This window comes from Lacerta agilis, chromosome 3, assembly GCF_009819535.1.
Source record: "Lacerta agilis isolate rLacAgi1 chromosome 3, rLacAgi1.pri, whole genome shotgun sequence".
Lineage (NCBI taxonomy): Eukaryota > Metazoa > Chordata > Lepidosauria > Squamata > Lacertidae > Lacerta > Lacerta agilis.
In genome coordinates, this window is record NC_046314.1 from 15125525 (window position 1) to 15147819 (window position 22295).

The 22295-nt window shown below is 42.7% G+C and overlaps 1 protein-coding gene across 1 annotated transcript; it reads right to left on the reverse strand.

Moving 5' to 3' along the window:
• Positions 1–797: 797 nt before the first annotated feature.
• LOC117044544 lies at positions 798–7159 on the reverse strand. The gene is made up of 5 exons (XM_033145362.1): positions 7058–7159; positions 4583–4685; positions 3435–3518; positions 1911–1996; positions 798–1271 (listed from the first exon to the last, which is right to left on the reverse strand). The coding sequence occupies exons 2-5, from the start codon at positions 4671–4673 to the stop codon at positions 798–800; spliced, it is 735 nt and encodes a 244-aa protein (XP_033001253.1). The 5' UTR covers positions 4674–4685; positions 7058–7159.
• Positions 7160–22295: the final 15136 nt, after the last annotated feature.

Below are 22295 nucleotides of genomic sequence, written 5' to 3' on the forward strand. Positions count from 1 at the left end.
CTGCTAGTTTCTGGAGAAATGCTGCATTTTGAGCATCTCCACCCTCATCGTTCAGCCCGGACACTGAGGTCCAGCTCCGAGGGCCTTCTGGCGGTTCCCTCCCTGCAAGAAGTGAGGCTACAGGGAACCAGGCAGTGGGCGTTCTTGGTAGTGGCACCCGCCCTGTGGAACGCCCTCCCACCAGGTGTCAAGGAAATAAACAACTATCTGACTTTTAGAAGGCTTCTGAAGGCAGCCCTGTTTAGGGAAGTTTTTAATGTTTGATGTTTTATCGTGGTTTTAATATTCTGTTCGGAGCCACCCAGAGTGGCTGGGGAAACCCAGCCAAATGGGTGGCGTATAAATAAATAAATTGTTGTTGTTGTTGTTGTTGTTGTTGTTGTTGTTGTTGTTGTTGTTGTTGATGCACTTTCCATACACACAAGAATTTCCACATGACCCACAACCCCGATTGCACAGGGTTCCAGGGTACATGGAAGCATCTATGTGCATGTGCCTTTTGGGTTGAGAGAATGCATGCGCCATTCTTCTGAAGAGAGCATGAAAAGCTCCAAATAAAGGTGAGGTTTTAAGTTGCAAAATGAGCACTTTTTTAAAACAACAACAACAACAACACCATTCTGCATCTTCGAACATTCAGCCCACTTCTCCCATGCCAGCTGAAACGCAACAGCAGCAGCAGAAGACAACAACAGCCTAGTGTTGTGATATAAATGGGAATGGTTGTTTAATGACACTGTGATGGCAGTGGCATACATTTTTGTTTCTGAGCAGTGGTTGAGCAATGAATGCCCACCTTAGTGTGGCATCCTCCGGTAGCGCGGCTTCTGCACATTGATAGAAGAGGCATCTTGATAGAAGAGCTTCTCTCTCCCTTCAGGAGGCATGCTTTCTTCAGAGAGCCTCTCCTTAGCCCTGACAGCCACAATTTCTTGGATGATATCCTCTATTTCATTTGCTGTTAAGATCTCTTTCTCTGCCTTTAGATATGATGGCCCTGGAGTTGGCAATTGCTCCCGTGAGGGTTGCAGATCCTGTCCAGGATTTGGTTGGATGCCCTCTAGAGCACAAAAGTCAGACAATTGTTCCCTTTTAATTTCTCCTTTCCCCTCCTCCCATTTCCCACCTGCTAGCATTTCCTCCCCTCCCCTTTTATTCTGCTTTTGTTTCTTCTTCACTCTATCTTCTTCATCGAAGATTTTCTGAGCCACGTCCAATATACTAATCCACTGAGGAGAGTAAGAAAACTTTCTCCATTTCTTTGAGGGCTCCTGAAAAAAGCCAAGCATAGTTTCACATATAGGGTCAACAGGAAACACTTCCATGGTCCTTATAAGCAGTTGTGATAATTTCAGGTGGAGCATATGGATGCATAAGTTTACCATTATAAATTCTTCTCCTCAACTAAAATGATCAGAGGTGACGGCTCTCTCCATTATATTTGGCTTGTGAATCTCCCGGGGCAACTGGTTGGTTATTCTGGGAGAAAAAGTGCCAGCGGACATGGATAATCGACCTAATCAAGCCAGACTTGGGCAGGTGTGGAGTACTCCTTGGTCCTGAATGGAGTAACTGTTCCCCTGAAGGACCAGGTGCGCAGCCTGGGAGTCATTATGGACTCACAGCTGTCCATGGAGGCGCAGATCAAATCTGTGTCCAGGGCGGCTGTCTACTAGCTCCATCTGGTACGCCGGCTGAGACCCTACCTGCCTGCAGACTGTCTCACCAGAGTGGTGCATGCTCTAGTTATCTCTCGCTTGGACTACTACAATGCACTCTATGTAGGGCTACCTTTGAAGGTGACCCAGAAACTACAACTAATCCAGAATGCAGAAGCAGTAACGTAGTCTAGCCCCAATTTATTCTTAGAGCAGACCGAATTAACGTCTCGCTGCTTCTGTTAATCTCACCATTAAAGGAATGACAACCCTTGGTGTTAGTTTTCCCATTTTGGCTTTCTTCGACTCCACAGCTGACCGTGATTCTTGGAGAAGACCTGCAATGAGAAGAATGAACATGACACAGAATTAGGAAATGGTCATTTGCTTATTTAAATGAATACTTGCAGAAGCTTATGGAACGAGATTATGAAATGCAAAGCGGCATGTATATCTGTGGCTTTGATACACATAATAAAATTCATATCATACCCCACTTTTCAATAGGGATGGGTGAACCTGCTAATCCCATTAGTTTGGCTTGGGATTTTTCTAAATTCACGCTTCCCCAAATTATCTCCTCCATTTTCAGGTGAAACCAGAGTATGACTAACACAAAAGGCACATGCACATACATGCTTCCATGTACCCTGGAACCCTGTGCAATCGGGGTTGTGGGTCATGTGGAAATTCTTGTGTGTATGGAAAGTGCATCATCATCAACAACAACAACTTATTTATTTATACGCCACCCATCTGGCTGGGTTTGCCCAGCCACTCTGGGTGACTCCGAACAGAATATTAAAAACACGATAAAACATGAAACATAAAAAACTTATCTAAACAGGGCTGCCTTCAGATGTCTTCTAAAAGTCAGACAGTTGTTTATTTCCTTGACATCTGATGGGAGGGCGTTCCACAGGGCGGGTGCCACTACTGAGAAGGCCCTCTGCCTGGTTCCCTGTAACCTCACTTCTCACAGGGAGGGAACCACCAGAAGGCCCTCGGAGCTGGACCTCAGTGTCCGGGCTGAACAATGGGGGTGGAGACGCTCCTTCAGCTATACTGGGCTGAGGCCGTTTAGGGCTTTAAAGGTCAGCACCAACACTTTGAATGGTGTTTGGAAACGTACTGAGAGCCAATGCAGGTCTTTCAGGGCCAGTGTTATATGGTATTGGCTGCCACTCCCAGTCACCAGTCTAGCTGCCGCATTCTGGATTAGTTGTAGTTTCCAGGTCACCTTCAACGGTAGCCCCATGCACAGCACATTGCAGTAGTCCAAGCGGGATATTATTTTGTGGCCACAACAGTGTTTTCAACACTTTGAGTCACTTTGGCTTACAGCTGATTTTTCCCCCTGGGCCTGCCAGAATATGTTGGTTGACTAGGCTGGGGGTGTTATTGGGTTGCTGTTTTTATTTTGATTATATACTGTATTTTTCCGTGGATAAGACTAGGTTTTTCCCCTAAGAAATAATGTCAAAAATTAGGGGGCGACTTATACATGGATAGTGCTGAGGGAGGACTGGTGATTGGTTTTTGCCCCCCAAATAGGGGGCTTCTTATACATGGGGGTGCCTTATAAACAAAAAAAATAGGGTATATTGTGGTTTTATATGTTCTGTGAACCACCCTGAGACCTCTGGGTATAGGGCAGTATATAAATTCAATAAATAATAGTAATAGATTGCACATTGTCAAACAACCACCCCAACTCTATTGGCACGCCTAGCTCCAATTACACACAAGAATCGATAAGGTTATGGTTCTACCTACTAAAGAAAGGATGGACTGGTTCCAAGGGAGCTGACCTCTGCTCTTCATATTCCTTCTCTTTGCTCATATGTGAATTCTGCCTTTCTGTATGCACATCGACAAAATCGATAGGTGAACGCATAAATACTGCTTTCTGACTGCAGATCAGATAATGGAGTGGGGGGTGGGTGGGATATCCATGCGGAACAGCAGATTTGTGTATGAGAACACAGGAGATACACAGAATACGCTAATGCACCTCTGGGAAAGGGATTTTGCCTTGTTTGGAAGCACTAGGGGGAAAGGCAACTGTATACATTGGATCCAGGCAGTGGCCTACCATTGGTTGCAGGCACCCGGGGCAGGCTCGCACACCGGGGGGGGCACGTGTGTCAGGCAAGGGTGCACTAGCCCAGCCCTCACCACTGATGCTGCCAGAGTGACCTCATCCCCAGCAGAGCAAATTGGGGTCATGCTGAGCCGCCTACCTGCCCGCGCAGGGGGGAGCCTGACCAGCCAACGCAGCCATTTGCAAATAGGGATAAAAGGTAAATTTTCACTTCTCTCTCCCCTTTTGCTAAGTGGCAGCAATGCCTGGCTTCAGGAAGGAAGCCAGCTGTGCAACACGGCCTTAGCTTGCCAACCCTAGCTGCTCAGCCACTATATTTTACAATGCTAAAGGATGCTTGTAATCAGGCTTGTTGTCAGCTGTTGCTATTTGTGCCTGAAGTGGAAAGGTTTGCCTGGATAATAATAATAATAATAATAATAATAATAATAATAATAATAATTTATTTATACCCCGCCCATCTGGCTGGGCTTCCCCAGCCACTCTGGGCAGCTTCCAAAAAAATACTAAAATACAATAATCCATCAAACATTAAAAGCTTCCCTAAACAGGGCTGCCTTCAGATGTCTTCTAAAAGTCTGGTATTTGTTGTTCTCTTTGACATCTAGTGGGATGGCATTCCATAGGGTGGGTGCCACTACTGAGAAGGCCCTCTGCCTGGTTCCCTGTAACTTGGCTTCTCACAGTGAGGGAACCACCAGAAGGCCCTCGGCGCTGGACCTCAGTGTCTGGGTAGATCGATGGGGCTGGAGACACACCTTCAGATATGGAGCTATGGCTATGCCCGTATTACTTTCTTTCTGAAAACAATGGTACCTACCTACCGCTAACAGCAAGGGTTGCCTCCAAGGGATCTGCATGCGGTCGTTCTTACTTCTCTTCCTCATTCTCATCAAGATCCAGTTCAGCATCTATCTATTCCTCTGTCAATGCAATAACAGATTTTTATTCTTCTTCAAAGGGGTTCAAATGGCAGGTGCGTATTTTAAAATGTTGATATGTATACATAGGTGTATGTTATCTATTATACTATTGAAGGCCACATATTTTCATATTTGCACAAGGGGTTATTTAATTGGGCTGGTTTTTGTCACCAGGAGGAGGAAGGCATTATCTCTAACCACCTCAAGTGCCACCCCCATCCAGGGATTGTCAGCTTATGAATCTCTGGACAGGACCCAAATGGACCAAGGAGCAAAACCTGGTGGTTCAGGGTTAGACCCAAGAGGGTCCCCAGTGTGGTTAGAGGTTGAAAATCCCCATGCAAATAATGAATCTAACTGGAATGGCCTAATTTACCTGACAGGATTGTTGTAAGAATAAAAGGATGGAAAAGAACCCTACCCAGTGCATCCTGAACTCCTTGTAGGAAGGAAGGGATAAAACCAGAGCAAGCAAACAAAACACATTTTTTAAAATGGTACCTGGCACACTGAGGCAGAGCCTGGCAGAATTTGGCCAGTCATGGTGGGGGCCAAATGGTGTTGGACCAACTGGAGATTCCTGGCTTTTCAGACCTACTATTGGTTCCCTGTCAGAATGTAGTTTTAGTGGTTGGACAGACTAGACAACAAATGAATGCTTAGCAACCAAAACCCTCCTACTGATGCAAGCTTCTGAGAGACATTACCATGCAACACCTACACATGTTCTCTGTGATACTTCTGCAATCATGAGAGCTACAATCCTGTATTATTACTTTTTTTTTTTAAAAGGGGCAATTCTGGGACCATAGCCTCCTTCTCCTTGCAGCCAAATGAAATGTGCATACATGCCAGTTGACTTAATGAGTGTAATGTTCAAAGTGCTGGTTTTGACCTATAAAGACTTAAATGGCTCAGGATCACAATACCTCAAGGACTGCCTCTTTCCATATGAACCTACCCGGACCCTGAGATCATCTGCTGAGGCCCTTCTTTGTGTGTGCCTCCTCCTTGAGAGGTCCAGAGGGTGGCAACACGAGAAAAGGCCTTCTCTGCAGTGGCTCCTTGTCCGTGGAATGCTCTCCCCAGGGAAGTTCGCCTGGCACCTTCATTATACACCTTTAGGCTCCAGGCACAAATGTTCCTTTTTAACCAGGCCTTTGGTTGACCTGACTGACATCCTATACCCTTTTAAAATGTGGCTGTTTTTTTGGGGGGGGGGTATGTTACTGGGTTATTGTTGTTATTTTGATTTTATATATTGTGATCTTTTCTGTGAACCGCCCTGAGACCTCCGGGTATACGGCAGTATAATAATAATAATAATAATAATAATAATAATAATAATAATAATAATAATGTTGCACTGAATTTTGTGCATCGTACTAAAGTTGGCTTTGGTACAGTGAGAATGGACAACCATTTGCTTGCTTGTGGACTTGTCCCTTCAGAAAACTAAAGGTGTGTGTGTGGGGGGGGGGGGGAGGGACTGCTCATGCAGTTCAGGCTTCCCACTTTCTTTCCTCCACTGCAGCCCCTTGCAGACTCTGAAAAGCTTCTCAAAGGAGAATCAGAGGATCAGGAGTTTCTCCTGAACAGTACAGTATGGAGGGTGGCAAGGGGGTACGGAGTGGCAAAGGAAATTGCCAAATATCAGGTGCAGCTGCATGAATGGGTTTATTGCTTTCAGCTGAGTGCTGTGTGCATACTATCCCCTTTGAGGATTATTATTATTATTAATTGAATTTATATACTGCCCTATACCCAGAGTTCTCAAAGGATAAAGGCCATAGGGTGGGGAGGCGGAGCCACACATACTGCCACGTATACAAGTAATGGATACACAAATTGGGCTACTAACAGTTTGGCTACATTTGTTACTGGGAAGATATTTGAAATCTCCCCTTTATTTCAGTTTGTAGCCAAAAAGGTGTGCCTCAGAACATATACAGTGGATGCTCGGGTTGTGAACATGATCCGTGCGGGAGGCAAGTTTGCAACCCGCAGTGTTCGCAACCCGCAGCGCCGCATCTGCCCATGCGCGGGTTGCGATTTGGCGCTTCTGCCCATGCGCAAAGCGTGATTTAGTGCTTTTGCGCATGCGGGAGCGCCAAAACCTGGAAGTAACCTGTTCTGGTACTTCCGGGTTCAGTGCGGTGTGCAACCTGAAAACGCACAACCTGAAGCGTCTGTAACCCGAGGTATGACTGTACCAGCACTTGCTAAGTTTATCCACAGTTACTGTTATGCTTCCATTGTTAAGAAAGAGCTACTAAGTTGTACAGAGCCATTCAAAGGTGACCTAGTTCCAATGGGAGATGAGCCTAGATTTTTGCAGCTCAATTTTTTTGCGGCCCTTTCCATGACCATACCTCTGCACTGTGGGCAGAAATAATCTTAGTAGTAACCAGTTGAAGATCTTCACTTGCACGGCAGTTGGCAGGCATTAACCAAGGCAGTTGAGCTGTTCTGTGATGTCACAATAGGAGGCTAGAGTTCTAGTGTGCCATAGAGCTAGTCCTCTATGGTTTCAGAGAGAGAGATGCATTTCTTGTTGATCCTTTTGCAGACTACTTCAGGGAAGGTCATTCCAAAGGAAAGGTAGATGGTGATCAACAGGCCCCTGTAAACTGCATTTCTCAGTACAAAATGCCAGTAGGATAGACACTGCTGAATTCTGACCAAAACACCGTTTGGATGTGATCTACCATGAAATGTGGGGTAAACTTTACCAAATTTCGTACATCCTTGCTTTGTATATAATGTGAGAAAGGGAGCAGGTGGCGCTGTGGTCTAAACCACTGAGCCACTTGGGCTTCCTGATCAGAAGGGTCGAGGTTCGAATCCGTGTGTCAGAGTGAGCTCCCGTTGCTCTGTCCCAGCTCCAACTGCCAACCTAGCAGTTCAAAAGCATGCCAGTGCAAGTAGATGAATAGGTACCTCTGCGGTGGGAAGGTAAACAGCGTTTCCGTGTGCTCTGGTTTCCGGCACAGTGTTCCATTGCACCAGAAGCAGTTTAGTCATGCTGGCCACATGACCTGGAAATCTGTCTGTGGACAAACGCCGGCTCCCTTGGCTTGAAAAGTGAGATGAGCGCCACACCCCATAGTTGCCTTTGACTGGACTTAAACGTCCAGGGGTCCTTTACCTTTATAATGTGAAGAGTTGCAGCCTAGAAAAAAAGTTTGTTTTCTGAATCCAAAACAAAGTTCTCTTTCATAACCATTCAGTGAACACATATGGTTTGGGAATTAACTGTGGCAGGATGTTCTTGTGGCCAATGATGGAGGGCCAGTTCACACATTGATTCCTGAGGTCAAAGCTAGCAGGGTGATGAATCATTTCCACACTTGTGTGCACACAGCATGCAATCACACGAGAAGAGTAAGCTGATGCCACAGAGACCATTTTAAATACTGCTTTCTCGCTGACCTAGAATTTCTCCGCTGGGCTGTTCCACACAACACAAAATGCTCATAACATGAAAATGAACTGGTAAAGCCACATCTCTCTTTAGAGACCACACTTGCATCTTCATTTTACAGATTCTGAGATTAACCACAAAGGACGCGGCAGTGATGTCCTGCTTGCAGCTGGTCCCTGTCAGATAGCGGAGTGCTTAGCCTGTGCTAAATGGCCACAGGCCTGACTTGGAATTCTACTCAGTATTGATCCAGAGTAGATTCCAATGTATAGTTGGCAGAGTAACAATGTAAACATGTTGCAAGAGTCCCCCAAAATAGACCAGAGGCAATTGTATTTCATCCAGCAGAGCTTTACTGCTACTGAATGCAAATGAGCATAATGGTCACAAATCCAATACATTCAGGATTGGCACTGTCCATAAGAAATCCAGTTGCAGCAGACTTAACTTAAACTTACAATGACTTATAATATGTCTAAACCTCAACACTAATCATACTATGCACAGAACACCACACCAGAAAGAAAAGAGATAGAAAAAGAAAGTGAAACCCAGGGTCCTTCTGGCCTATATTTATAGTCAGCATGACCTTTACAGAAAAAGATAAGAGAATCAGTTTAAGCCAGTTGTACTCAGATTAAGGAATAACCCAAACACCAGGAACCTTCTGCTTGTTTCTTTCACACAGAGAAGTTTTCAGAACCCCCTTGAATTAATTAGAATAGGAAAGATCTCTACACATCAGATCAATACTTTCTGCACTAAGAAATCCAAACTGTCAATTATCACCATCACCACCAAACTAATATGTTCCAGGGCACGTTACAACCATTAAAACACAACATTAAAAGCAGTTTAAAGAAACTTACCATCACAGAAATAAAGCAGGTCCCAAAAAATATAGCATTTCTTAGATTATATCTACACTGAAGACTCATATTGGGTCCGTACTGGATTAATTCTCCCGGACTCTGGGAAATGTAGTTTGGATGAGATGGCTGAACATTCACAGCCACTCATAGTTTCTGTCACAGAATTTGAGCTCCTGGGGGAGAGGGATAATTGTTAAACCATGTGTCTAGGTGTCTAGGACTGCTTCTGAACTGCCTTCATATTGTGCTTTGAAAACACACATAGAGAATAGCCATAAAACACCTGAAAGTGCATGCAAAATACATAGAGCTCATGTTATTCCAGTGGTGTTGGAGCTGAACCGGTGTCACCACGTCCCACTCTGGAAGATGATGGCAGGGACCCAGGTAAGATATTGATGAGCCGAAGCCTTTCTTTTAGGAATTCTAGGTGCCAAAATCCCAGTGGAGCAGAAAAGACAATTTATGTATGTGACCCACAGATGTTATTGGCCCAGAGATGGAAAGAAGATAAAGTCCCTACCAGAGAAGAATGGCAGATTAAGTTGATGGATTATACCAAAATGGCAAAAATGACTGGAAGAATCAGAAATCGGGAAGACCAAAAATTTAATAAGGAATGGGGGAAATATATAATTTATCTTAAAAATCATTGTAAACAGTTAAAAATGTTAGTAGGATTGGAATAACACTTGTAGTTTAATGGTGAATTTTGGATATAATGGAGATGTAAATGATCTGGATTATTAAGATGCAGAAGGAAATGACTAACAATAGGACCCACAAAGGGGAGTAGAGAAGGGAAGTCCAGGAGATTCTGTGGAATCTTGTTTTTATGATGTAGGTTGGATATGTGATTGTAAAACTTTAATTTGAAAAACCAAATAAATAAAAGACATTGATGGGCCCTGTTGGGGTGTGCAGGATCTGGTAGATGCCCTGGGTGCTGATGCCAAACCTGGCTGAGCTTTTGGTTGACTATGAGAGAAAAAATACACATGGGAAAGATTGGGACCATATGCTGAATATTCACTTTCTCCTAAGAGAAATTGGATACAGTAAGGCATTGCTATCCATACCTAATGTCTATGCAAACCATGCTCCTATTTGAAGACCTGTCACATTTCCATATTATTTTGAAGGCCATAAGCTGGCAGTACAGCAATACTCTGTGGGACGTCAGTGCTAGAGACAGTTAGTACAGTGTCTGACCTGCCAGGACTGATAGTCTTATATAGCTGGCAGCAGATGAGAGCGAAGTACAAAAACATATCCACTGCTCAGAAAGAACATTGTCTTTTTTTTTTTTGATAACCCATCGCCAGCATCCATTAATCACGTACAGTCCGTTTTCGAAATACCAGCAACATCTGGGAGAGTGGAGATGCTATGTACTGATTTATATTTGGGAGATTTGAGATCGGCAGCTTGATTTAAGGAAAACAATCTACTTCAATGATTCCAAAGCTAAGCATTCTAGCAAACATCACACCCTCTATCTAGAGAAGAGCTGGCACTTCAAACATCAGATTGCCTCTGAGATAGGGTGAAATGACCTGATTTCATAAGAGTATATACAGAGGTGTAGCAAGCCAAATGGTACCCAGTGTGGGTTTTTTTTTGTCAACCCCCCCACATCTGCCCACACCCCTTCAAGTCACAGCGAGCGTTTTGTGTTTTCCCCTCCCCACAATGCTTTGCGACACCTCATTTGCATACATACATACATGCAAATGAGGCACCTCAAAGCATTTTGTGTGTGTGTGTGGGGGGGGAACGCAAAATGCTCGCTGTGTCTTGAAGGGGTGAGGGGTTTGCATTCCCCCACAAAGCATTGTGGGGGGGGATGCAAAACACTCACTGTGACTTGAAGGAGTGTGGGCAGATGGTACCCCAGGTCCAGGTGGACTGAGTAAAGCAAGCACAGCTAATGCTTTTGCAATGCTGTGGTAAGTTTTAAGCCCAAAGCCACCGGATTTGCTCTGGCTTGTGCTTGAGGCTTGAAGATGGCACCTTTGTGCCCCCTGAGAGGGCAGTGCCCTGGTGAAATGTGCCAGGCTGCTGGGTGGAGCCCTGGCTGGGCAGAGCTGTGCTTCTGTGGCTCTTCCCAGCAGGAAGGAAAAAGCAAAGTGTGTGCTGTGTAAGCCAGCTGCTTCACTGAGCAACTTATGAGTTGTGGGGTGGGCATGCTGAAAGTCACCCCTGGAACCTGCCCCCCTAGCGATGCCCCTGAGTATATATATATATTTAAAGTAGACGAATAAATGAGCAAATTAAGTTAATTTGGATATGCAGGAAATATTTTAAAAAATAAATTTAAGGAACCGTAGAAAGAGGGGGAAGGACAAGTTTTGAAATGTTAAAATGGTTATAAAATTATTGAAATGTATAAAATTGAAAATCATAAATAAAACAATATAGATAAATAAAGTGACCTGATTCAGATGGACCCATGGGTAGGGTGGGGAAGTAATTGAAGGTGGCAATTGATATCTGGAAGGAGCACCAATAAGGATGGCTGAATCTATCCGTTTTATTTTTTTCTCCATTTCTCATTTTCCCAGTCTTCATTTAGTCTCATTTCTGCCTCAATTTACAGACTTTTTTATATTAAAAAAAAGTCTGTATGAAAATTTGTTTGCATTTGGTGTGCATTTCTCTCAATGCAGCAGGTTTTGCAAGCAATTTCTCCTAATACAACACTTTTGCGTATGCTAGTCTTGCTGCTGTTTGTAATTCTTGTGCATATCCTTATATAGGCTTCATTCATTTTCCTTTCGGTTGGTAAACATTGTTGGGTTGGAGAACTGCATGACAACATTTGGAGGAGTGGGAATTCACTAGTTTGGGAAGTTCAAATTAGGTATATTTCAGTTAAAGTGTGAACTGAACTAATTCCCACCCACCCCATCCCTATGCAGCAATGCTTAAAAAAATAAATAAAGTGAAATGCCTTGGGTAAACTGCCCAGACAGAAGAATATATGCTTCTTTTCACAGTATGTGTACATGCAGGGCGGGCGGGGGGGAAGAGAATAGGTTGCCATTCTAGCATTATGACTTGTTTTTATATGGCCATTTATTTATATAGCAGACAGGTGGAGGAAGAATAACCATAGTCACGAAATTGCATCTTCTAAGAACCTGTGAAGTATTGAGCTCACATTTCAACCTTTCTATACATCAATTTGTTGTTTAAAATTATTTGGCATTGTTTTATTAAAGAAACGAAGCTTTCAATGACCATGCTTCATCTCTGTTATCAGAAGCAGCGTGCCTCTATATACCAATTGTTGGGGATCATTAGTGGGGGATGGTGGTCACAAACTCCCCTCAACTTGTGCCATTGATTTACCAACCCAACAATAATGAATAACATGATTCCAGTTACAGGTGGGTAGCCGTGTTGGCCTGCCATAGTCAAAACAAAATAAAATAAAAAATTCCTTCCAGTAGCACCTTAGAGACCAACTAAGTTAGTTCTTGGTATGAGCTTTCGTGTGCATGCACACTTCTTTAGATACCAGTGTGCATGCACACGAAAGCTCATACCAAGGACTAACTTAGTTGGTCTCTAAGGTGCTACTGGAAGGAATAACATGATGACTTTTATTTGTCTATTTGAGTGATTCAGCTCAAGAACCTTCTGCTGAGGTAATGAGATGTGAACTCCTACCACATTCATTGAGACCCCCTGGGAATCTGGTTTACACAACCAAGTTCTACAAATACCATCCTTGCGAACACCATGGAAGTTCAATTGCCCATGAGTTGAAGAATCATGGAAGCAATAAGTGTGATGTGTTTTACTTGGTCCGGTTAAAGGTGTCCTGATCTAAAGTTTCCAGCACTGAGGGAACTTTCATCTCTACATAGCTGTCAGGGACTGGGCAGAGAAGGATGAGTGGTGGAGACTGCCTCCCTATCTTGACCCTTACAGGTAGGAGGAAGAGGAAGACAGTATAGATTTGCAACAGGGGTTTGAGGGAGGTCACAGCTCAGAGGCAGATGAGGGGGAAAGTTGGGAAATCATGGGAGAGGAGGAGCAACACCTGGCTGACACGTTGTCATTAGAAAGCATTCCAGACCCTCCAACTCCCAGAACCCGGCGAGCCTTGAAAGTAGGAGAGCAAAGAGCTCAAAGACAGAGGGCATGTAGCTGCACCCGTAGAAATGACAAATGAGGAAGTGGGAGAGATTTACTCGGGACAATGCCATTATCCAAGAGGCTGGGTTTCTATAGCCTCTCTCTGTAAAGACTGAAATAAAAAAGGACGGTAAGAAACTTTTCTTTGTCTTTATACTTTCCTGGGGAACCAGCCAGGAGCTGCTGACATCATCCTGACAATAGCATAAACACTCCTAGGAAAATTGCATATGCTATGTGAACATTTATCAGATTCTTTCAATGCACATAGGAAACCGTTTTATAAAGATCAAGTTGGGTTATTGGGCCTTCAAGTTCAGAATTGTCTCCTCTGATTGGCAGTGATTATTCAGGATTTCAGAGTAGGTTCTCTCCCAGCCCTATCTTGAGATGCTAGAATATGAACCTGGGACCTGCACACATCCATCAGTGTGTGTGTGTGTGTGTGTGTGTGTGTGCAGATAAGTTTAGATGATTTGTCTGCAAAGCTTCCTTGAAAGAATTATCTGTGCTAACCGTTCTTTCATCATTGTGGTGTAGAGCTGGAGTTTACAATGCTTTTCAAGCTCCATAGTATTTTGGATTGTTGCCTTGGTTACAGGACCCTAATCACCTTCTTAACTGCTAGAACGAAAGGCCATGGGCCAAAGGAGCAGAGTTGCACCTTAGGCTAAAATCATACAGGCAGCTTAGGTTGTTAAAGTAACAGTGAGAAGTAAAAGGTATATGGGATTACACTGCAAGCTGTAGCATTGCACATTTCCCCATAGTAAACTCAGTGAGATAGTCAAAGGGCACATCTAAATTGGCAAAGGATTAATGCCTAGCAGATGTTTACGAGTGCCTTGTGGACACAATGCAAAAAGAGATTAAGATGAATTGCACTAGAAAAGTAAAGCATCTTCAGGGTGGATCCATTTGCATCTTAAGAGTATCATGCTAGACACCCTGAAAGTTGTGCTTAACCTTTGGAAACTGCACTTTCAGTAAACTAAGTAACAGTCAAATTCATTTCAAATTGCAGTGCAAGATGGTGAACAGGGAGTGCTTCTGTTCAGGGCTCCAGCTATTCCATTAACTAATCTAATGCATTCATTGAGTTGCACGTTGCAGTTCTAATAATTATAGTTGCCCTCTCTGCCCCCAAGGAGCACCACACTTATAAAGAAAAAAAAAAATCACAGTTTTTGGCTTAACAGCTTCAAGATTCCCTCTCCAGTCTAACACAGCCTAGGGTGTGAATGCATTAACAATAGCAAAGAGCCAGCATAGGTAGCAAATCCCATTTTAACTGTGAAATGTGCCACCCCAAGATGTGCTGAGGCGGCACCCAATTAAGAAGGTTTTAAAGGGGGATTAGACAAATTCATGTTCGTCTTGATGACAGTATATTGCCTTTAGTATCAAAATGCCAGTCGCTTGGAGATCACAATGGGAGATAGTGCTGTCGTGCTCAGTTCCTGCTTGCGGGCTTCTCAAAGACTGTCCATTGTGAAAGCAGGTTGTTGGACCAGGTCTGATGTACGTGGCCCGCCCCGTACAACAACACTCCCCCCCCCAAAAAAAACACATTTTAAAAGGGCATAGGATGTCAATCAAATCAACAGTATTTGAAATTGTTTGTCTGTATGGAATTATTTGTATACAGTATATGGAATGGTTTTGACTAATGTTTTTACTATGGAATCACTTTGAGATATTTATGGGAAGCGCTAAGCAAGCAAGCAAGCAAGAAAATAGAGTAGTACCTTGGTTCCCAAACAGAATGTGTTCCGGGAGTCGAACGGATTCCCGGAACTGTTCAAAAACCAAGGTGCGGCTTCCGATTGGCTGCAGGAGTTTCCTGCAGCCAACCGGAAGCTGCACCGGACATTCAGCTTTCATAAATCATTTGAAAACTGGAACACTCACTTCTGGTTTATGATCATTCAGGAGCTGAAACGTATGAGTTCCAAGGCATTCAGCAACCATGGTATAACTGTAAAAAGTTTGTGGACTGTGAAAGCATTTATAGATTTTGGGAAATATTGTCCCCACTAACTATAATGCAAAAGTTGTCATTTAAGTAATGGGAGCTATACAATTTTAACCATCCTTTGGCAACAGAAACTACTTCCAGTTTTATCACATTTGGGGTATTCATGGGAGATTATGACTGTGTCGCCTAAATAGCTGATTATTTTTCACATATTTCCTTCCAGCTAAAATGATGACTTCTAATTAGCTGCTTTTTGAATTAGGCTGGGATAATAGTCTTCCTGAAGCTCACGAGGCAGAGATGAATCTATTTTACTTGAACTCTGGTTATTTTTCTTCTTCTTAATGAGATGCTTTTCTATAGCACCAATTTGTAAGCACTTTAATTCATCCTGATTGGTCTGTCACAGAATCGCCCTATGCTTATAGACCTAGACAAAATGGAAAGCAAGTTTTACCCTGTAAAATATATATTGTACTGAATTTCAATGTGCATTTTATTTTTGGATCCCCAGTATGTTTGTGTAGTAAAATGGCCAGCGGTTTTAGGTGGTGGCTGGAGAAAGCATTTTTCAATGCCCAGAGAGCAAACAAAACGATATAGACATGTAACTAATAAAATGTAAAATAGGCTGCTCTACATTAATTCAGATGAGTGGTAAATAATGACTGTAGTTGTTTCATAGAATTGGGACCCCATGGGTCATCTAGTCCAACCCTCTACCAGGGACCTTTCATATGATAACCACTAAACTACAGAAACCAGCATCTGATGAAAATAGGTACATTTATCACCCCCACAACTGACCCTCCTCAGACCCCCCAATTTTTGTAATCCCTCTGCAGAGCATTTCCTTTCAGAAGAAGAACAGGTGCCACCCCCACTGCCCCAATGGGACACAGCACACATGCCCTCCGCTGTCCTGAGAAAACTCTTTAATCCCAGTTTTATTTGATTTTTGGTAGATTTACAGAAAGGAAAACACACACCAGTAAATAAATTATAGAAAGGGGCAAGGTTAGATACAGACACTCAAAGCGTTTATTGAAAAAACACCAAGACTCCTTTGCTCCTCTTTTCTTTTCTTTTTACATTTTATTTATGCTTTTCAGGTTTCTACATTTCACTATTTTTGCAATCATTTTAACATTTCAAAACATGACTTCCTTCCCCCTCTTTCTGCGGTTCCTTAAATTTATTTTTAACATCTTCCGCATATCCAAATTAACTTAATTTACTCATTTATTCATCTGCTTTAAATATATACTCTTATGAAACTGCAGGGTATTACAATAATCCTGCCAATGTTCTTATATGTTTGCATTTTATCTGTAAATATTCCATAAATCATTTCCATTCTTTTATGAAAAAAAGACTTAATTTTCTGGTAAGTTTTGCTATTTCTGCATATTCCATAATTATTTGTATTCTTTCTTCCTTTCCTGGGACTTCTGCTTCTTTCCATTTTGGGGCAAGTAACATTCTTGCCACTGTAGTAGCATACATGAAAAAGTTTCTGTACGGTTTGGGTAGTTCTGTCCCTCTAATTCCCAAAAAGAAAGCTTCTGTTTTGTTTTGTTTTTTTAAAAAAACCTGAACGTTATTTTAAACATCCTTTTCAATTCATTATAAATCATTTCCCAGTAAGCTTTAGCCTTACTACAAGACCACCACATACGATAAAAAGAACCTTCTTTCTCTTTACATTTCCAAGACTTACTTGATTTAGATTTATACAGCTGCTGCTCCTTTCTTCCCACCCAGGGCAGCCCTGCCCTCTGCTTGCATCTTAGAGCTGGCATGTTGTGAGAAACTGGGCCTTGGCAGTGGCAGCCTGTTCCCCTCCTTGCCCATTCCCCAGCAGCTACTGCAAGCTGCCCAAGGGAGGAGGACATGAAGAAGGCATGGAGAGGCAGCAGGATGCTCCTTCACAACCATCACTGTCTCTGCTGCTCAGGATCATTGCTGGCTCCTTCTCCCTATGCTTGGCAGCGGCTGCACTGGTGGGGAAAATAGGGACATTCTGGGATTAAATCAGAAGTCAGGATGGCTTTCTTCATTCTGGGGTTGTCCCTGGAAAATAGGGACACTTGGAAGGCATGGAGGTACTAGCAGCATCTCGCTTGTTGCAGTTGGTTATGTCCCATGGTTCTTTATCATTTCTTAGTAGCCCTATTGTTGTTGTTGTTGTTGTTCAGTCGTTCAGTCGTGTCCGACTCTTCATGACCCCATGGATCAGAGCATGCCAGGCACGCCTATCCTTCACTGCCTCTCGCAGTTTGGCCAAACTCATGTTAGTAGCTTCGAGAACACTGTCCAGACATCTCATCCTCTGTCGTCCCCTTCTCCTTGTGCCCTCCATCTTTCCCAACATCAGGGTCTTTTCCAGGGAGTCTTCCCTTCTCATGAGGTGGCCAAAGTACTGGAGCCTCAACTTCAGGATCTGTCCTTCTAGTGAGCACTCAGGGCTGATTTCCTTAAGAATGGATAGGTTTGATCTTGCAGTCCATGGGACTCTCAAGAGTCTTCTCCAGCACCATAATTCAAAAGCATCAATTCTTCAGCGATCAGCCTTCTTTATGGTCCCTGTTAGTGTTGGGGAAAACGCTCACTGGAGCCGAACAGCAAACCCCCAAGACTCCGGAGCGTCTCCCTGGCCCTCTCTGGTTAGCATCCTCCCTCAGTCCAGAGCGCCGGCAGTTTGCAACTCTTCTCTCATGAAAAAAGCACACAATGTCTTCTGGCATTTCTCAGCAAGAAGAAAGACTCATCTGTAGGTCTACGCTACTTTATTTACAGTCTTATATACAGAGACTCCATAAGCACGTCTGTGTTCTATGAACACCAGTACAGAACTGCGACACTCCAAAAAGTGAAACTAAAACACAACAAACATACCCAGACGGAAGAGATACGACCAACTTCCTTTCTCACAGTCTAACGCAGACACTCATGAGATTTATACTAATCACAATAGCTCTGCTGAAGCAGCAGAGGTTAGGTAAAATCCTAACAATTAGTAGCCTTGATTCTCTTCTATTCTGGTTGTCTTCTGAAAAAAAGCCAGGGGGAAGTTGCTACCTGGTTTATTCACACTGGTTAGGGTAATGCTTGGATAGGGAAAATTGGAAAAATTGGAAAAATTGGAAAAATAAAAATGTGTCTCCCTTCTATGATTGGATTGAAGACTTGTACAAACTTTGCAACATATGAACAACTTGCATATAAATGCAGACTTGCCATGGACAAATTCAATGATATGTGGAATCCATTCTTACAAATACTGCAATAGGTTAAGAGCTGGTGAAGTACAATAACAACTTTGTAAAGTATAGAGTTTTGTTCCCTCCCTCCCCCCTTTAGTTTCCCTTCATCACAGGTGCTGTTTCTCTTTTTCTTTCTCCCTCTCTTTTTTTCTTTCTCTCTCTCTCACCATTTTTGGTGCACGTATAATTATGTACTTTTCAACTTTCAATAAAGATGTCTGGGGAAAAAGAAAAGAAAATGTATGTACACAAATGCCTTTCGGGACATTTTACTATTCCATCCCCAAGACACATTCCAATAGATCTCAGGGTTTTAAAATCTCCCCAGACAAAACCAGGGGAAAAAAATTGAGAGGAAATGACTTGCCCAACATGGCCACTTACTAACTGGGACCACACCATATATTTAAAGCACTTGGTTTCCCCCAAAGAATTTTGGGTACTGTAGTTCATCCCTCACAGCACTCTTAATAAGCTACAGTTCACAGGACTCTTTGCATAGTGTGCATGCAAACCGTGCTAGGATTTCTCAGGTTCAAAATCCTCTATCCACCCACACACAAAAGCTCTCTCTTTGCGAACTTCCGTGACAAAATGTATTCATAACAAAATAGAAAATTCTTTCCAGTAGCACCTTAGAGACCAACTGAGTTTGTTCTTGGTATGAGCTTTCGTGTGCATGCACACTTCTTCAGATACCAAAATGTATTCATGTTGGTAATAATATTTATGCTTTTATTTAGGTATAGCAAATCCTAAAGTTCTTCGATTTAACTTCTTTTACCCAAGCTTCACTGGTCCAGTAATTTGTTTCATCTTCTGGTCAAACTTAATGCACTATTTCCTGGGTGGGCAATGAGCTATTAAATCTAATCAAACACCTGTGTAATTAACAGTTATTTTAATTTTTCCAGTAGGAATAGAACAAACATCTTGCACGGTGCCAGTGTGGACTCCGGGGAAAGTATGGGGTGATTGGCTCTAACTCACAAGGTGTTCATTATCTCAGCCAGCTCAATTTGCTGGGTAGCAATTGACTGTGAAGCTGGATCTCAGAACTGCTGGTCCCTAGAAGATAGTCAGTTTTCGTTTCGGCTGAGAATAAGAAACCAGGTCTATCAATTCCATGCTGTGTTCTTGATTGCTGGGGTCAAGAAGAGGCTTTGCTTTCTACTGAAGACTAAAAAGTGAACTTGTAACTCTTCTCCAACTGTTACAAAAGACTGGTATTGTCACGTTCCTGACAATTCTGTTACTGAATTTTTGCAAGGTTTATTTTTTGTTGTAAAAAAGGCCATTATTGGGGAGAGGGGACAAAAATGTTCAGGGATAAAAATCAGGCACCCCCTTTGCCCATTTGTAGTAATTGTTCCCCTGATTTCATGCATTCATTTGTTTTAATTAATTTTTTTGAATGGGCTTACTGGGGGACTAATTCCACCAATCAGGAATCACACAGAAGTTGTGATGTTTATTATGGCCAATCAGTCAACCAAAAACATAAAATGCAATGATAGAGCCACAGTAAAACCAATTACAGTGGTACCTCAGGTTACTTACACTTCAGGTTAAGAACTCCGCTAACCCAGAAATAACGCTTCAGGTTAAGAACTTTGCTTCAGGATAAGAACAGAAATCGTGCTCTGGCAGCAGCAGCGGGAGTTCCCATTAGGTAAAGTGGTGCTTCAGGTTAAGAACAGTTTCAGGTTAAGAACGGACCTCCGGAACGAATTAAGTTCTTAACCCGAGGTACCTCTGTATAATGATTGGCAAACTGAGACCTAGCTTTCCTAGGAGACTATTTCTAGAGGACCCAGGCTCTAGGAATCAAAGAGGTATGCAGGTCCATAGCCAAGATTAAGAAACAAAATGCTGTATGTAGCCACCCAACAGCTAAGCAAAAAGATTTTTATAATAAAGCATGATGGAAGCACTATTGATTCCAACCTTTTCAGCAGTAGCTTCCTACACACACACACACACACACACACACACACACACGTGTGTGTGTGTGTGTGTGTGTGTGTGTGTGTATTCTGGGCAGCTTCCAACAAATTAAAACACAGTACAGTAAGACATCAAACATTTTAAACTTCCCTAAATGGAAAATTATACTGCATTATTATTATATTGAATTGACGTGGGTGGCGCTGTGGTCTAAACCACAGAGCCTAGGGCTTGCCGATCGGAAGGTCAGCAGTTTGAATCCCCGCGACAGGGTGAGCTCCTGTTCTTTGGTCCCAGCTCCTGCTTACCTAGCAGTTTGAAAGCACATCAAAGTGCAAGTAGATAAATAGGTACCACTCTGGCGGAAAGGTAAACGGTGTTTCCGTGCGCTGCTCTGGCTCACCAGAAGCAGCTAAGTCATGCTGGCCACATGACCCGGAAGCTGTCTGCGGAGAAACGCCAGCTCCCTCGGCCAGTAAAGCGAGATGAGCGCCACAACCCCAGAGTCGTCTGCGACTGGACATAACTGTCAGGGGTACCTTTACCTTATTATTATTGTTATATTGCAAATTTGACTGCATTTATACTGCAGTGAGGAGCATTCCTGTTTCTCTTCCTTAACATGGTAAAGACCAGTTTTATTTTGCTCTAGCTGTGCCCTAGCTACTTCAGCACATAGGACTTTCAGTACTGCAGTAATTGAATTTCTGAACTGTGTTAGGTACTTTCAGGGATGCCAATATTATGAAGAATGCCATCTACTCAAACACATTCTTATGGAACATTTGGTTTCTGTGTGAGTTTTGTCAACAATATGCATATCGGACAATGGGGGGGGGGGGGTTGTCACTGAGGTATTATCAGTTGGAGAACACATTATGACTATGGGAACAATATGAAAGTAATAAACTCAATGTGCCTATTTTCCGTGGGATGAAAAACAACACTGTGGAAGAAACAAGCATTCAGCTGGAGGTAGGTGGTGATATTGCTCTGTCCCTTCACTCAAACATGGAGCTAGGTGCAACCTTCTCACGAGTAAGACTCTGAATGTTCCCACCTGACAAAGCAGGCCATTTCTATCAATTCCTCCCTCCCCCTCTGCCCTGTGAAAAGTTACTCTGGAGGCAAAGAGAAGTGGAGTAAAAGCTAGAGGCCTGGTGTTCCCAGATCTCTCTATGGCTTTCACCACCATTGATGGTGGTGTCTTTTTGGAACAACTCTGGGGGTGCAGATGGGAGTGGGATGCAGTGCATTACAGAAGGACCCCCGCTTCTACCTGTAGGGTCGCTATCAGAAAGTAGAACTAGGGGACATTAGCACCACAGCTTTGGGACTCTGTTTTGTAGGATTCTATTCTGTCTCCCAAGCTGCTCAACAATTACATGAAACTATTGTAGGTTTACTTACTTATTTAGCAATACTGCTTGATTGGAATAAAACCTGTAAGCGGTTAATAATGATGATGATGATAATAATAATAATAATAATAATACATCTTTTTTTTCATAATCTTTTTATTCGAAATTTACAAGCATACATTATATTTACAATACTTTCTTATAAAACATTTCTGTGTTCTGACCTCTCAAGGTCTGGACTTCCCTCAATCCTTCGTTCTGGTTTTCACAATATCGTTTCTTTGTTTTTATATTTATTCCATATATTATTGCTTTAATTTTCACAATCAACTTAATCTCTATTATATCATCATACAATAACATTCATTTTATGCTACAAAGCCTCCTGTAATCCTACAAACGTATTCACTTGTGTATATTTTCTCAAGTAATTAACAAATTTTTTCCAATCGGCGATAAATTTCTGATCTCGCTGTTCTCTGACTCTCCCTGTCATTTTATCTAATTCCGCATAGTCTACCATTTTCAAAATCCATTCCTCTTTCGTTGGTAATGTTTCCTGTTTCCATTTTTGAGCCATTAATATTCTGGCTGCTGTAGCCATGTATTGGAAAAG